This window comes from Carica papaya, chromosome 8, assembly GCF_054855325.1.
Source record: "Carica papaya isolate Zhongbai chromosome 8, ASM5485532v1, whole genome shotgun sequence".
Lineage (NCBI taxonomy): Eukaryota > Viridiplantae > Streptophyta > Magnoliopsida > Brassicales > Caricaceae > Carica > Carica papaya.
The window spans coordinates 28,264,988-28,281,956 of NC_142316.1; the positions used below are offsets into that span (position 1 = coordinate 28,264,988).

The 16,969-nt window shown below is 36.7% G+C and overlaps 3 protein-coding genes across 6 annotated transcripts; 1 reads left to right on the plus strand and 2 right to left on the minus strand.

Annotated features, from left to right (window-relative positions):
- Nucleotides 1-419: 419 nt before the first annotated feature.
- Nucleotides 420-8,164, minus strand: ABCB26 (transporter associated with antigen processing protein 1). The gene is made up of 18 exons (XM_022045514.2): nt 7,550-8,164; nt 6,910-7,037; nt 6,493-6,535; nt 5,045-5,089; nt 4,819-4,941; nt 4,622-4,725; nt 4,218-4,272; nt 4,060-4,130; nt 3,799-3,901; nt 3,187-3,397; nt 2,839-2,912; nt 2,280-2,336; nt 2,122-2,196; nt 1,876-1,950; nt 1,518-1,799; nt 1,372-1,436; nt 1,089-1,149; nt 420-874 (listed from the first exon to the last, which is right to left on the minus strand). The coding sequence occupies exons 1-18, from the start codon at nt 8,003-8,005 to the stop codon at nt 794-796; spliced, it is 2,109 nt and encodes a 702-aa protein (XP_021901206.2). The 5' UTR covers nt 8,006-8,164; the 3' UTR covers nt 420-793.
- Nucleotides 8,165-8,451: 287 nt separating this feature from the next.
- On the plus strand, nt 8,452-14,625 carry LOC110817117 (Tetratricopeptide repeat (TPR)-like superfamily protein). 4 transcript variants are annotated; one of them, XR_015813791.1, is made up of 6 exons: nt 8,453-9,060; nt 9,400-9,552; nt 9,655-9,860; nt 10,008-10,050; nt 10,133-10,177; nt 14,155-14,250. XR_015813791.1 is itself a non-coding variant. In XM_022045521.2 (5 exons), exons 1-4 carry the CDS (start codon nt 8,581-8,583, stop codon nt 10,161-10,163), a joined length of 870 nt encoding a protein of 289 aa, XP_021901213.2. In that variant the 5' UTR covers nt 8,452-8,580; the 3' UTR covers nt 10,164-10,177; nt 14,155-14,293. The 4 variants fall into 4 exon arrangements, 2 of the variants coding, with proteins under 2 accessions (XP_021901213.2, XP_021901212.2); XM_022045521.2 differs by lacking the exon at nt 10,008-10,050 and having other exon boundaries at nt 8,452-9,060; nt 14,155-14,293; XR_015813790.1 differs by lacking the exon at nt 10,133-10,177 and having other exon boundaries at nt 10,008-10,095; nt 14,155-14,296.
- Nucleotides 14,626-14,911: 286 nt separating this feature from the next.
- On the minus strand, nt 14,912-16,748 carry LOC110817060 (putative purple acid phosphatase 20). Its single transcript, XM_022045457.2, has 5 exons — nt 16,596-16,748; nt 16,231-16,522; nt 15,586-16,166; nt 15,414-15,502; nt 14,912-15,291 (listed from the first exon to the last, which is right to left on the minus strand). The coding sequence occupies exons 1-5, from the start codon at nt 16,746-16,748 to the stop codon at nt 15,108-15,110; spliced, it is 1,299 nt and encodes a 432-aa protein (XP_021901149.2). The 3' UTR covers nt 14,912-15,107.
- Nucleotides 16,749-16,969: the final 221 nt, after the last annotated feature.

Consider the following 16,969-nt stretch of genomic DNA (forward strand, 5'->3'; position numbering starts at 1 on the left):
ACATGAGAAGTGAATATAAATATAAGTGCCAAAATATATAGACAGAGCAAATTGGTCCTCCTTATACTCTTGGGTCGAATTAGGTCAAAAGTTTTTCAAAATTTTTTTTTTTTTTTTCATTTTCTTAGATTTAATTTTTAGCCTTTTCTTTCTAGTTGAAAAAGAAAATGTTTTCTTTATATATATATACATATATTTGCAGGCATTCAGCTAAATTTCCTAAAAGAAACACTCAAATAAGCTGAAGCAAAAAATGGCCAAGTATAGTAAGAAATTTTAAAGGAGTCTAAGCCTTATGAAAGAGGAACCATACAATTTTTGATACAATATACTGAATTCAAATATTTGATTCCAAAACAAACCTCTTGGTCAAATAATGCAGAAAAAATGAATCAATCTACTTTTGTACAACATCGACATTTCCCATATGAAAACCTTTCCACTGAGTAATATTGTTTCATGTCAGGATCATACAACCTGCTCTGTACTAGAACCACTTTGTAAATTGATCACTATAATTACAAAGGACAAATTACACAAATTGATTGCAATCTTTGTTTCTGCAGTTTGACAAGCAGTTCATGCTGTTCAGGTAACACTTCAGTGTATCATAAAAATGAAGCAAAAACACCGGTTACAGGATAGTTTTGATCACCCTCTAATTCCATGATTTCAAAATTCTTGTTTTTGAATGTGTATCTGCTGTTAAATGTTGAAATCGAGCACTGTATCAATTCAGAAATATATCAGGGAAAAGGAAAAGGAAAATCTAGTGTGAAAATTTGCACCATGATCATGCTACAGCATCAGCCTGTCTTTTAGTAAGTCGTGCATATAGGCCATCCTTACGTAGAAGCCCTTGGTGAGAGCCCATCTGTTTGTTGGAACAGGAGTTAAACTAGTGTCATACACTTCCAAATATTAAATCTTAAAGATGACTAATCAGGATTTTCTAAGTGGTCAATAGACATCTGGTTCTTTGTTAGTCAAGCTACCAGAAAAACATTCTAAACCAGAATCTTAACCTGAGAACTTCCCAATAAATGATGGACAAAAGTTTATGAATTCAAAATGGCCATGGCACCAACCTCAACTATTTGACCACCATCCATTACCACTATTCTGTCAGCAGCTTGTATTGTAGAAAGCCTGTAGGAAATACATGATAAAAGTTCATACTCGCAAGAAAAATCCAGTGACCTGGTATTGCAGCAACTCAAGTTGCTTGTAGTATATTTACTGTTGGATTCATGACAAAGTGCATTTATTGAACTTGCAAGTAAGAAAAACTAGTGATTTGGTTGGTATCAAGTCACCATAAAATGCATTACTCATCATAAAGCCACTTAGAGTGGATATAAGAGAACCTACCTGTGTGCAATTACTATGACAGTTCTTTTACTTATTGAGTCAGTTCTGAGAGCGCGGAGAACACCCTGAACAAATTTCCACGCGATACACATTAAGGGCCACAAATCAATACCTCTGTGTGTCTGTTTAAGGGGAAAAGTAGTTACCTTGACATAGTGTTCACTCTCTGCATCAAGTGCACTAGTAGCTTCATCAAGAATCAAAATGGTAGGGTCCCTAAGGATAGCTCGAGCAATGGCAATTCTCTGCTTCTGTCCTCCACTTAGCAAATCATCATCAATAAGTGTCTTATAACCATTGGGCAGTGCTGAAATGAAGTCATGTGCATATGCCTGCTTGGCAGCCCACTCAATATCCTCTTGCTTGACATCTCTGGTACATCCATATCTGACGTTTGAACTGATATCCATGTGGAACAATTTTGGTTCCTGTTTAAAATAATTATTTTTTAGGAAATGTAAGTTGAAGTTTGGTTAAATTTAATGATAATGGTAAATGCAAAACCTGTCCAACATATCCAATTCTTTCTCTCAGCCACTTGATGTCCAACTCTTTTAGAGGGAAACCATCAATTAGAATCTGCAATTAGAGAACCATAAACAAATAAAAGTAATTATTTTTAAGCAATTGAGCTGGACCTGTTCTGTAAATAATCTTTTATCACCGATTGTTGATGTGTGAACTCTGTTGACCATATCACTTATATATAGATTATGAGATGCTGACCAGTAAAAGTTCAAAAAATTTTACCTGACCATTTGTAGGTTCATAAAGGCGCAGCAAAAGATTCACTAATGTGCTCTTTCCACTGCCACTAAGACCAACCTTAGCATAAACAGGAGACATAACAATTATTTTTGATGGCCGTTAATGCCAAAAAACAACAGAGCGCTTGTAGAAAAACTTACAATTGCAACCACTTCACTAGGATATACAGAAATGTTTATGTTATGAAGCACAGGTACCTGTTGATATTCTAATTTGTTAGTTCATTGATTGGCAGTAACAAGCAATATTTTCAGCAAATATTAGCCTAATGATGCTAAAAGAACCAAGCAAGCAGAGTAGGGTTGTAGGTGTTGCAAACTTAAATCATGCAATTGGTGGAGGAAGGAATAAAGTTATTAGTTCTAGGAATAATTACTGCTAAATACATTGAAATCTGTTACAATATAGTATATATTTTCCATATAGTCAATTTCTAGTATATGGCTTTCTTATATAGTTAACATTCCTTTTCATGGTTTTTCTTTTCTTGTCATGGGACTTCCTGTAAACCCTATGTATATATCCTTGTTAAGATAAAATAAAAGTCAATAGTATCTTTTCTACAACAAATCTATAGTTAATGCAGGAAAAGAAAGAGGACTTTCTTGTCCTTTCCATCATTTTCCGCTCAAGTAGTACAACGTACAACGATTGCAGAATAAAGAGAGTTGAATTCAGGAACCTAAACTATTAGCATACCTCCACTCTGGATGGATAGTAAAATGATATGTTTACAAAGTCGACACGTCCAAACAGCCGTTCCAGCTTCATTCCTGCAGCAGAAGAAAATCCAAAGTGAAAATTAACCTAAAACTAAAAGTAGATATTTTGAGAAGGGGATAAGCGATTTTATTCGACAACTGAAAACCTTTCTGCATACTAACTCCAGGATGATTATAACAGTTGAAACAAGGTATAATGCTGAAATATTTTTCAAAAGTTATAGATAAATATATACTGGGAGAGGCCGAAGGAATGAAAAGGGCTGATCGAAACATAGAAATTAATTAGAGAAAATATTCCATAAGAACTTCACATGCTGCTTGCCTTTTGATGTAAATTGATCACTAGGCTTGAGATCCATCAACTTGAATACTTTTTCACTTGCCCCAACCGATTGCATCAATGAGGACAAACTATCCCCCACCCACCATGTTGAAAATATTAGCCACTCACTATATAATATAAATTTTGTAAGTTGCTCTGCTGTTATACGACCAACCAGAATAGACATTCCTCCAATCAGCACAGCAATAACCTAATATATAAATAGAAGATCAGTTTCCAAAACATAAATCAAAGCCAAGTAGGGATAGATACAGGTCCTAATAAAGAGCTATTTCACATGCCCAATATCATAAAAAGTAAGCAACTAGTTCTGTAAATTCCTCCAATCAGCACACAGCAATAACCTAATATATAAATGGAAGATCAGCTTCCAAAACATAAATCAAAGCCAAGTAGGGATAGATAAAGGTCCTAATAAAGAGCTATTTCACATGCCCAATATCATAAAAAGTAAGCAACTAGTTCTGTAAATATCGATCCACTTAAAGCTGGTAAAGACTTAATATTTTCCACTCATATTATCCCTTTATTTATAATAAAGAATTAGTTATCTAGAAATATTATCCTTTAAAAACCAAGAATTAGATCAACCTGAGTTGAGTGATAAAGAGTGTTGAAGTTCAGGTTCCAAAAGCCATATGCAGCACTCTGTCGTAAGCTTATATTAGCCAATTTCTCTAGCCACCCATTGTACCTATCAAAAGAGATGGGTAAGTTTCATTGAACCACTTAACAACTAAAAATCCATATACCTGCTGGCATTTATTGGTTAATCATTGTAAGTTATGCAGGAAGAATTAGAAGAATAGACATAAAAAGGAATCCATAAAGATTATAGTAAATGTAGATTACCTATCACACTCTTGTTTCTCCGTTCCATAAACACGAACAGTTCTCATCAGTGAGAATGTCTCTTGAGCCACCTACATTAATTAACAAAATGATCATTTATTATAGAATTCAAATTCAAGAGAGAATACTAGAATGTCAATAAAGTTTCTAAACTGAACTTCATTGGCGGAAGCAGTGAACTCTTGGATTAGCTTTGCCGTTTTCTTCTGGTACCTACACAAATTATTCATATTCAATTGTATTATTGACATTACGTTATAGCTGAAAGTATCGACGTAAAAACTAGCATGTCTAGTGTAGAATAAAAAAATCTATTTCCATAGACATTGAAACCATAAACAGATCTGAACCAAAATTTCTCCTTCTTAACTATATCAAAGCAAACTGATACTCTTTCAACTTCATTTAGATCCTCGTTCTAACTCCTACTTTTTCTTCTGATCTTATCTTGCAATTAATTCATTGCACCCTCATTTCAGGACACCTATTTCATCATCATACATTTTCAGCAATCAAGCAAAAGTTTAAGGAAAAGTTTTGAGGAAACTGTATAAAAGCTTACAGTCCATAGATGAGCATAACAGCTGCTAGAGTTAAGCATATTGCCAAGGTACACAAACCAAGTGGCCATGACAAAATCAACAAGTAGATCAATGCACCTGTCCCCTAAAATAATCCCCCTCCCACATAAAAAAAAGCAGATTAGATGCCAAAACATGAATGGATTCAGAGGTATTCATTCTCTTAATAGTGAAAAACCTGAAGAACATTGCGGAATATCAAATTCAGATCATTCCCGATAACCCGTGAAACTTGCTGACAATCAGAGCCAAGCCTACTTGTTAAATCACCAACAGTTTCAGAGTCGAAAAAGGAAATATCCTGCAACAGAAGCATCTCCAAAACAAGTTAACCTGAGAAACAAACAACCAAGATAACTAGGTATATTAGAAATTTATCTGAAACTGATTACAAACATTAGGACCTGAAGAAGAAGAGTAGAATACAGTGTTTCCCTCATTCTCTTAACCTGGAGAGCATCGTACAACCAGAAGTCATACACCCTTCAAAAGAATTGTAGCTAAGATGACGGATTTCAATAGCTTCAAAAAAAAAAAAGCAATTTGAATAACAAAAATACAGACTTTATGATGCATGTTAAATATCATATATATGGTACTGTTGCAAAAAGGATTAGCTCTAGGTTACTTAAGAAGCCTCGTAAATTTCTTGATAATTTCACTTTTTGAGACAGACTTTAGTCATTCAACAAAATACTTTGAGAATTACCATAATTTTCTGATTGTCAAATGCAACCAAACTCTTATTTGTGATGCTTAAGACTTCTTAGATATAATGCCTAAGGAGTAGTGTCTAGGTTTTATCTCCAAATCCTAAGGCAATATCAGAGCTAAAAGAATTCTCTACCAATATATATTGAATTCCAAGAAACATTGAGTTTTCACTTATGGAATCCACCACTAAGAATACTTTTGAATCAAAAGAGTAAGTTAAGAATGGATCAACATCAATTTTTGAGACTCCTAAAGAAAAGGGAATTATTTGCTTTAGGTGTGGATAGAGTGAACACGAGTTAATGTCCAAAGAGGAATAACTTGCATGTTGAAATAAACAAAATGTGGAGCAAAAAGAACCACCAATGTGGTTCCTATTGGTCAAGATTCTTTCCTCCAAAAAGACAACACCACAGAAGTTTCATACCAGGAGAAACTTGACGCATCAATTGGTCAATCGGTTGATTTTTATTCTCTTGCCCCAAATTTTAAATACACTTCTAAGCAATTGTGCCTTTTCATTGTTTTTGGTACTTAAGAGAAACTGAAAATAAAGTTTTCTAAGTTTTAGGGGAAAACTTGACGATTAATGTTTTACATCATTCACCATTTTAAAGCTCATGAACAAGTTTTCTCCAACTAGAGAAAAATGATGCAATATATATTATCTCTAGATTGCCCAAATAGATTCGAAAATCATAATTTTATTAAGTATAAAATTACTGTACCATTAGAAGTCTATTATTACAATTTTAGTACTCTAGGATTTTATTCTTTTTACTTTTTAGTTTTCCTATTTATATTAGTAGTATTATTTCCCAACTCTGTCAGTAGTAATTGTCTTAATTCAATCTCATTTAATAAAGGTTACGAAGGAAATCTTATAAATATCTTTGTAGATAAGACTCCAAGTCATTCAATAAGTACCTATCCCTCATTCAATCTCATAATTTGATCTATGGACTTATGTTAAGGAAGATTCATACCAGACTCCAACAAGACAGATTTTGATCAGAAAAACCCAAAGCCAGTTAACACGAGCACTATGATTACTCATCGAAGAGGACCAAGCTGTATGATTTATAAGAAAGAATTATAAAGAATTTACATGATAAAGCTAACTTGAGAGAAGACTCACTAGAATCATATTTGCAATGCCGAAACAGCATCCCCGTAAACCACTGAAGTTCAAATAAAGAGAGCATGGGGTCAGCACCTCTGTCAAATTGTCAATTAAGACGGCTGACCTTCCTTATATGGAAGTCAAAATTCCAGAAAAAAGCACACATTCAAAACATATGGCAAAAAGTGGCATTCACTTGCATAAAACAATCAATATATCCATGATTTCAGAAAGTAACCTCCCAAGTAATATGTAATGAAACAATTGATTTTCATTTTTTTGTCCATCAAGTGCAGTTAGGATGCATAAAGGTCTCTTTTCAATGTTTTGATAAATTATTTAGATATTTGAACAATAGCAGCGCTGGAAAGGTGTCATGATTCAACTGAGAGTAGAAGGGAGCTTTGACCAATGCCCCTACAAGATTTTGACCTGCAAATTCCTGAGGTAACACACAGCAGAACCAAGAGCCGGATATTTCTGTGAAAAATAGCAATTTGACCACTCTGTGCAGTGAAGATTGATGCCGTCAAGAAATGTGGAATAGAAATCTCTGAAAGCTGAATCAAACACAATGACCAAGTCATTAAGAGAAAAAATTTACATAGTGAAGCTAACTCAGGTCATTCTATCTCCCAACAAAGGTTTGCACCTTACATGCAGTTCGATTTAAAAAAAAAAAAAAAAACAGGAACAAAAATGATAAAACCATTAGTCCAATCCTGCATCACCTACCAAGACAAACTTTTAAAAGGCAGAAAAAGACTCACGTTCGTTGATCCATTCTTTCATCCTCTATGGATAGTACAATGCAGTGCTGAATGAAATTTACCACATAAAAGGAACTTGCTGATGGGAAGATAACATTGGATAAAGAAAGTTCAACCCAAAAAAAGACAAATGAAACCAGAGTTATAATTATACCAATCATCCATCAAGCTCTCATCTAAACACAATGCTACATATAAGTCATCCAGATGCCCCTACTTATGATGAAATTTGAAGCGAATAATGCCTGAAAAGTAACTCACCACCATCAATAAAAAGAGAAAGTAAACGAATAGGCACATACCGCAGCCAAAATCAGAGTGGAAAATGCCGCATAGATGACCCAGCGATCCTTAGCCACCAATTCCCACATCCGACTAAGCGCCCGCCAAACTGTCACCGGTTTCTCAAAAATCTTGACCTCAATCTCATCGGATAAGCTCCACCACCGTCCACCGGGCAATACCGACCGGATAAAATCGATCCATTTGCGAATCCTCTCCTGAAACTCGACATTCTCTTCTGCGTCAATGCACTCTAGATTATTCTCTACTAAGAATTCACTGACTGAGGAAGAGTTGAGTGGAGACAACCGATACTGCCTATTTCTAGGAGAAGTGGAAAGGTTAGAGAGAGAAAACGGGAGTTTAGTGTTCGTAAATAAACGGAGATTTCGGCGGCGAACGTTTTGATTGTTGTTGATGGTAATGAGTGAAGAGTAGAGAGAAGGCCGTGTGTTGGAGAGAAGCTGGAGAGCCATGGATGCATCAGATTGGAGAAAACACCAGAGTTAACGAACAAGAAAGCTATGACCTTCAGCTTGTTCCTAGTTCTTCTCCTTTCTGGTCCATAAACCAGAAAATACACAAATACAATTAGAGAAATAAGAGAAGCGCCACCATTCCATAAATAATAGGACATGGTTGGGTTGTGCTTTGTGATAAAACTTAAAAAGGGTCCAAAATTAGATAGAGGATTGATTCGTTTTGTTTGATCTTCAACCGTTGGATGAAAGGATAAAAAACGACGTCGTTGATTCTTAGTGACGTGTTTCAGATAATCAATCTTCTATTTGCGTAAGGCACTTCGCAGGCTGCAACAGTTTTCGCACACGCCTCTCGTCTACAGAGCGCCACGTTCGCGCGCTCTTTTGGACGAAATTACCCAACTTCTACAGTGGCGATTTTTTCACCTCATGAGCCAATGGCGGCGAGCTGAAAGAATATTTTGGTCTTTTCAGCATTGTAAGCACCAAAAATCTCTCTCTTCTTGTCAGCTCCAGTTCCATATCCACTTCACTTTCTCTTCCCTTTCTTCAATCTCCGAATTGGAGCCATGGCCGTGGTTTTTGGAAACTTGGCTCTGCTACTAGATACGACGTCGCTTCGGTCGATAACCACGGATAGGAAGACCCGTTCGCTGGCGGTGGATTTTGTTTTGAATTTGCCGAAGAGAGACGCTCACTTATACCACGCTTCTATCTTGAGCAACAGCGTGGACTCGGATGGGGAGACTCGTAATCTTCGAACTTTGGCTCGCGCCAAAATGAATTCCAAGGCTAACGCCGTCGATTTCGACGCAGGCTCCAGTGAAGAAGATGGTAACGGCAACGGCAACGGCAACGGGTTTGAGGACGACCAGGAGCTGTTCGATTGGGAGCAGGAAAGGAGGAAGAGAATTAAGGAGATTGAAGAGATGAAGGATTTGGAGAGAAAAGCTGAGGAGTTACAGGATAAAATGGACGAAAGCGAAACCGAGGGGAGAGAGGAGACTGAAGAAGAGAAAAGGATGAGAGTGAGAAAGGAGCTCGAGAAGGTCAGTCAACGGAATCTACAAATTCTCTGTTTCTTTGTTTGTTTAAAAGCAAGAAAATAAAGTACAAACTAACAGACATGATTCTCCTATGTTTCTTCCTTGCGCTGTCATAAATGCTGTGCTCTCATATTTCTTCCATTTGTTACTGAAGAAAAGTGATCGATCAAGAATAGAGAATGTCATTATGGCACGAAATTTGATTAATTTAGAGTTAACAAAATCAAGAATGTTCTTTTGAGTACAACAGGATGTAATTGTGCAGTTTCTGTCAGATTTGAAGTTGATGCTGTCGCATATTGCTAATGGTGATAATCTGATTTTTCTGCTATGCGGGAGCAGGTGGCTCAGGAGCAGGCAGAACGAAGAGCAACTGCTAAGTTGATGTTTGAGTTAGGTCAAAAAGCTTATGGGAAGGGGATGTACGGACGTGCAATTGAATTCTTGGAAGGCGCTCTCACAATTATTCCCAAGCCTACATTATTTGGCGGTGAGGTTGGTTAACCCCCAAAAGAGATCCTTTTGGGAGATGGTTGCAACTGATATGTAATATGATTGTCACTGAACTGATTAAAATACTTTGGTTTTGTTTTTCAGATCCAAATTTGGCTGGCCATGGCTTACGAGGCAAATAACCGCCATGCAGATTGTATTGCACTTTACCAGCAATTGGAGAAGAAGCACCCAAGCGTCACCATTCGACGCCAAGCTGCTGATCTCCGCTACATATTGCAGGCTCCTAAGCTTAAGATATCTCAGGAGGAAATGGTAACCATACCTCTAATTGGTTCAAGTTATGACAGGTACTTTTTGTCCTCCTACCAAACTCAATCGTACGGCTTGATCCCTTCTTTCTCCTTTTCATTCTGCTGTAATTTCTGTTAGATTTTCTATTGAAATTGAAGTAATCTTTTGTGATGCTAAATATTATGTGCTATTTCCCTTATCAGATTTTTCCATTGAACCTATCAGCCATTCAGTTATGATCTTGATGTATGAGCTTCATGCCTCTGCATCCACTTTTTGCATTTCTGACGTGTATGAACTTCTAACCACTAGAGAATGTTAATTTCAGGTTCCTTTTTCTTTTCCGATTGTTTGATTGATGGTAAAGCATAAGGTTGGTTGCAGTCTTTTTCATTGTTACAGAATTTGCTTTATACATCTTCTAAAGCTGTGCAAATTATGTGTTACCCACCCAATTTTCCTGTGCCTATTTCTGTTCATCTCACTTAATCTTACTTCTGGAATGCTTAGATCTATATGAAGCTGTAGCCTAAATTATTTTCGTATAATTTGGGAGAGATTTCTGTTATGATAGATGGCTGACTTAGAAAAAGAGAGGAGGGGTGTGACTAAGAATATTATGTGATCGTCACCGCCTTAAAACTGCATTACTTTTTTAGATGACCATATATAAACATAGATGTCAACTACATATTTCATTTTGCAGCTATGACTTTAAAGAATTGACCATGATGATTAACAAAATTTACAATTTTCAATAGAAGCTTTTCTAGGAACTTGTGGAATAGTAGCCTTTTAGATTCTTGCTTGAACTGTTCTAACCTTGGTATTCAAGTTCAGTTCTGATTCTTTACTTCTTTCCTCCCCTGATCAACTCTTCCAAGTGGTAAATCTCCTTGCGGTTGATCGATACCCATTCATAAGTTATGAGATTAATGGCCTTGTCTAGATGACTTAAATCCCACTCTTTCCACATGCCTTACCGAGCATGGAGCATCTTCATCATGTTGTTTCTATGTCCCTGGGTCTAATCATGCTACAGAATATAGTTTTTAGAATTTGCTCGATTGTCTTAGTTTTGCATCAGGACCAAGGATTAATTGTGCTTGGTATATTGGGATACAATATTTGAGAATTTGTTTCTAATAACTGCATTGGGTAGTAATTGGTGAGATCAAGAACGAAAATGTAAATCAGATATGATTATCAAATCATCCCTGTAAAAGCTGCATGATGATTCCAATGGTGTTCCATTAGATAGCAACCAACTCAATAGATATTGATAAGTCTCAAATGGAGTAATACAATGGAAAATATTTCATTCGATAATGATCTATTTATTCTAGTTTCAAAGTCAACAGTCTCATTAATTTTCATGAATATATCAACATCATTGCAAACTGACATTACTCCTGAAAACCTTATATTTACTCATCTACTTTAGATGAAGCAACACCCTGAATTATTGTCTAGGAGATTGAAATTTGTGATGCCTTTCAACAAGTGCCTTTGTTTGTCAGTGTAGAGATTTTACAGAGTTAAGAAGCTGTTTGTTGTGGCAACAGTTTGGATTGGATTTTTCTTTCTGAACTCATAACCTAGTTCTGATGTGTCCTATTCAAACATTGGAATACTGTCAAAGGTGATATTTTGAAGCTGTTCGAGGACTGGTAGGAGATAGGTTAGTTTGTGGCCAGCCTTAACATTTTCTTTCTTGTGCTACTTCCTGAGATTGAAGGCACAGGGAATATTAAACAGTTTAGACCAATCAGCCTTTTGAGTAGTACCTATAAGTTAATAGCCAAGGTCCTTGCTATAAGGCTGAGCCATGTGATAGTTTATGCCATAAGGCTCAGCCACAAAAGGCCCAGGAGATCTTTGTGGCTGGGAGATAGACTTTTTAGCATTTAGGTGCTTCCTAAATTTCCAACAAGATGGTGGATTCTGTTTAGAAACAGGGAGAGAGCTGTCATTTACTTGTTTATAGATGTGGATCCATAACCTGCAAGTTGAACATTGAAAAAGGCTAAGACCATGTGTTTCGGTCCAGCACCTGGGGTTTAGAGATGAGTGGCTTGGATGGATTAGCAAGTGTTTCTTTTCAGGATCATTTGCAATTATTAGTAATGGGGGTCCTTCTGATTTTTCTTTGTGATCAACATTGTTCCTTCTGCTTTTTTATGGTCATGGAAGCCTTTAACCAAATGATACTCAAGGTGAGGTAGTTGAACTTGTCCCAGGAAATGAATATAGGTGAAGGGAGCTACTATGGAGCTCACTCATATATTTTGTCGATGAGCCTCTTTTCTTCTGCAACCCTGGCTGTCAAGCTCTTCTCAACATTTGATGCATCCTCATATTTGTATTTGGTTTTTTTCCTTTTTTTTAGTGGCAATTTAAGAAAATTTGAAATGCCCACATTGGCAGCAGGCTGGCTGTGGGGGTAGTTGCTCGAATTTTCAGGTTTTAAACACTAGTCCCTTCCTCCTCAAGTACCTTGGCTTGCGCTTAGGGGCTAAATTAAAATACAGGTAGCTTAGTGAAATGAAGAAGAGATTGGTAGGATGGAATAGTAGTAGTTTTTTGCCAAAGGCAAAAAACTGTCCCCAGTGAAAGTACTCTCTTGAATCACACCGTTCTTATCTCTTTTTTCCCTCTTCCAGTTAGGATTCTTTGCTAATTGGAGTCTATTTAATATAGAGTCCTTTAGCGGGATTCGGAAGACCAAACTGCTTTATAGAGGTGGCTTATGGGTCAGATTTGATTGGGCTTCAGTAAGGCCTTACTTACTGAGTGGTTGTGGAATTATTAGTTTCTAGAGGCAGCTTGTTGGAGGATGATTCACATTAATTTTTTACCTTGCTGAGGGGGTTGGATCACTAGTTCTTGTAGAGGTGCTTTTGGTTCTGGCTCTTTGAAATTGTCAGTGAGATTTGGGGCGATATGCTTGGACTGACACATTTTAGTTTAGGTAACAATCTGATGGTTAGATTTTGAGATTATTACTGGTGTGGAGATCAGCCTCTGAAACTTCTTCATTGGATGCTGTTTGTGTTTCAAGGCTCAAGAAGACGGGTTGGGAATCTTTTTGAGGAATGTTCCTCTTCTTTAAAACCTTAGTGATTGAGAATTGGAAGACCTAGCTTCTTGGATGCCACTTTGAATGTAAAGACTGTTCAACCAACCAAGGAGGAAGTTTGACGATGGCAAATTTTTTATGAAATCTTTCTACCATCATTTCCAAAATGTGATGCCCAATTCCCTTGGAAGCTGATTTTTCAGACCAAAGAAACCTCTAGAATTGTCGCCTTTAACGAGGAGGCAACATGGTATAGAATTCTCACAATCAATAACTCGACGAAGAGTTGTAGCAGTAGCATTGTCACTTACAGATTTTTGTGTCAGAAGGAGAACGAGTACCATAGGCCTCAATATATGCTCCTTTGGTGTTTTGAAGCTAGAAAGCTATGAGATTCTGCTCTCAGCTTGCTTAACATTAGATAGGTGTTGAGGCTACATTTTGGGGATGAGTTCTGGGTGTGGCTGGTATTTGGCTAGCTGGGAACAAGAGCAATCATGTGCCCCTTGTCCCTCTTGCTACTGTTGTTTAGGTCATAATTTGGGTGGTAAAAGTTGATTTTTGGGACCTTACTGACATTTTAACACTTTCTCTTTTGTAAGTTTTTTGGTGCATGGATGAGCCTCCTTCCTTGGCTTTTAATGGATACAGCACACCTCTCCTTTTCACTCAGAAAATAAAGCTTATGAGAAAAAGCTTAAGTTAAGACTATGTTTGGAACAAGAGAATTTTGTTTCTAGAATTCATTTGAAATTTACATAATGCATCTTAAGTTCTATTGGTAACGAAGTTTAACATTATTATCTCAATTTCTCTTGAAGGTATTTGGGAGCTCAGTTATTGTCTTTTTGTAAGAAATCTATAGTCTCTAATAGTTAAAATAAACTGGATTTTCAAACGAATCCACAAACATCCAATCACAGCCTAAAAAGAACTTACTTGTATTTGCATAGTTTGTTTTCTATCAAAACCAGGTGCATTAACATTCCATTGGCATCTAACAGTAGCATTTCATTTATCTGGTGAAGTAAATGGTGAGTTGGAATGTATTTTCTGCTTGATTAGCACATTTGGTCTTTTGTGTTTTCAATTCTTTCTTCTCATGCACCGGGACCTAGATACCTTCATTTTGAAATTTTCAGTCGTTGCAGCTATTTGACTGGATGTTATTTTGTGTCTTTTAAATTCCTCTGATGTGCTTTGAGCTAAATTACATTGAAAAAAGAAAAAAAAAAATTGTTGACAAATTTGTCACTGCATTATTGTTGCAGCTATGCAGTAACATGGACTGACAAATACAAGGATAAGGATCAAACAAGAAGTGGGTCCACAACGAATCAACTCCCATCATCTAAGGATTTTTTAGCGGACTTTCTGGTGTGGCGACCTCCAGTTGGATGGGAGAAAAGCAGAGGTTTCTGGGTGGCTGTTACACTCTGGTTGTGCTTGGTAGGAGCAGCACTGATTCTAGAAAGGTGAAGAAGGCATACTGCATGTACAATATTTGTAGTTGTTGATTATAACATATCAATTGAATTGTTTTTTCTTGATTGTGGAAGATTATGTTTCACAATATTGTATCTATCAGTAATCACTGTAAAGGAGACAAGGAGAATGATTATTTTATTGGTCATTGGTCTCCTATCATGTGCCAAGCTAATTCTTCCTTGAAAAAATTAGTTATAAATGTATTTTTTTTTTTTTTATAATAAAGATAACAAGTAGACATGTATTTGGTTTCAGTCTCGTGCCGGTCAACAAGGTATTGAAGCTTATACAACATTGATACTGCCTATAAGTTTAACATAGTAATTTTCGCCCTACATGTGACTTAAAAAATGTTTTATTTATTTGATGGCTTAAGATTAATCATAATTAAATTTTTATTGTATTCATGTTATTTAATCTTCCACCCATAAATTTATTAAAAATGAATAATAAAAATACTTTTTTATTTTAATTTTATGAAATTTAAGTTGTTACTTTTTTATCATTTTAGAGAAGAAATAGTTGAAAATCAGAAATAAATTGGCACAAATTGAATTAGTTAGATTTGTTTCAAAGATACCTGAGATATCCTCTTGCCCTTTAAGTCGGTGATCCGTAGTTTTGACAAAAAAATTTATCCTATAATCATTTCAATTAAGAAAAAAAAATATTGTATCTGAATAAGAATTTTTTTTTTTTTTTTTTTTTTCCACATGCTAATATGTAGTGGACGAATTTATTTTTTACAAGCAGGGTCAGATGAAAGACTTGTCAGCCACACCGAGTCGGACAACACCGATTCATCATCGTCGTTCCTGTGCCACGTCCAGAGCGCATGCGTTGCATTCACCACCTCAAATTCCCCATGTCCAAAACTTGCTTCTCTGAACATTGATATCTCCGGCTTTGGCTCCATATACCTACATCAAATATTCACAAAATTCAGTCCCCTCTACCACTCAACAAATACTAAACTAATCCCATTATTTATTATTATTCTTATCATCATTACTTTCAGTACAAGCGAATTAATTTCACTCACTTTGTAGCAAGGCCTTCGCGGTTACCGCCGTCTCCAATGGTAATATGCACTGGACCGCAATTATCAGCTTTGTCTTTGTATACACGAGTCTGATATTGAGATCATCACAAACTAATAAGATCATAATGAATACATATATTAACATATATACAGTATAAAAAACAGAGCTTACAAATCTCTCGTACGCATGAACATGGCCGGCAAATACGACATCAACTCCAGCCTTATACACCAAATCTTCCATGACCCGCTTCATATCAACAGATTCAGATTCTCCTTGATGAGCAGTATTAGAGTTATACCAGGGTGCATGAATAACCAGAGGGAGCCATGGAGTTTTGGCTCTATCAACTTTGGCTAGATCAGCCAGTACCCACTTGTACTGATCCGAGTCAGGACCAAAGTCAGTGTATGAACCCAAAACGACGACGTGAACAGCACCGCCGGCGACATTGAAGGAGTAGTAAAGATTAGAAGAAGAGGCAGATTGTTCAAAGGGCATTCGCCACCTGGCGTTGTAGGAGGTGAAGGGAGTAGAGTGGACGACAGGGAATTTCTCCATTTCGTGATTGCCTTGTGTCACCATCCACGGCCTTTGACTCGCCAATGGCTCCACTAAACGCCCAAATGAGTCCCACAGCGACTGAACCGTGTCCGCATACGATAAGTCTCCCGGAAGTATTAACACATCATAGTTGGATTTTTCTATGTGTTCCAGAGTAGACTTTGTCCATTCTGTTTGCCCAAGATCGCCTGCATTCACATATATAATATTATATGTACAAATTATGAGTATATAGAGGGATTACTAGTATACCTGAAACTGCGAATTTGAGGGGAAGATGGGCAGGGGGAGTTTTGAAGGTGTATTCATGGCCAGGATTTGAGCCGCAGCGGTAGTAGTAAACGGTGTCCGGTTTTAGAGGACCGATGACGACGTCGTGAATTTCTCCTGATTTATATAATAAATAGCGATAAGAAGAGGTAGAGCCGGTGGCTGAATTTCCATAAACCCCTGGAGATGTGCCGTAGTCCACAGTTGCAGGTGTTGGGCCATCAGTTATCCATGATATTCTCATTCTGTCTTCACCCACCAGAGATATATGTACCTGCATATACATATACACGTATACAAAAATTGTAAGAGCGAGATGGTCTGAGAAGGGAAGTAAATTGAATTACCTGTTGAGGAGAAGTAGAATCAGAATCGGATGGGTGGGCGACAACAATATTTTGACGAGGAGGAGGACGTTCATAAGAGAAGACACCGTCAAACAAGAACCCAACAAAAACCACCACTATTAAAATTAATATTGTTCTTGTATTAACAGCCATGGTCATGCTCGTGTAGTGATGATGATATTTACTAATGAATAACTCCTCAACAATCTCTCAAGAAGAAGAAGAAGAAGGGTCTCTCCCAGCTCCTTCTGTTCTATGGGTACTGAAAAATATATAGCTAAACTAGACATCTCTCTTTGTCTGTCTGTAAATATAATAATACAGTTCAGAGTCTAATATGGTTGGAAATCCGAATCTTGTAATGTTAATTGCTA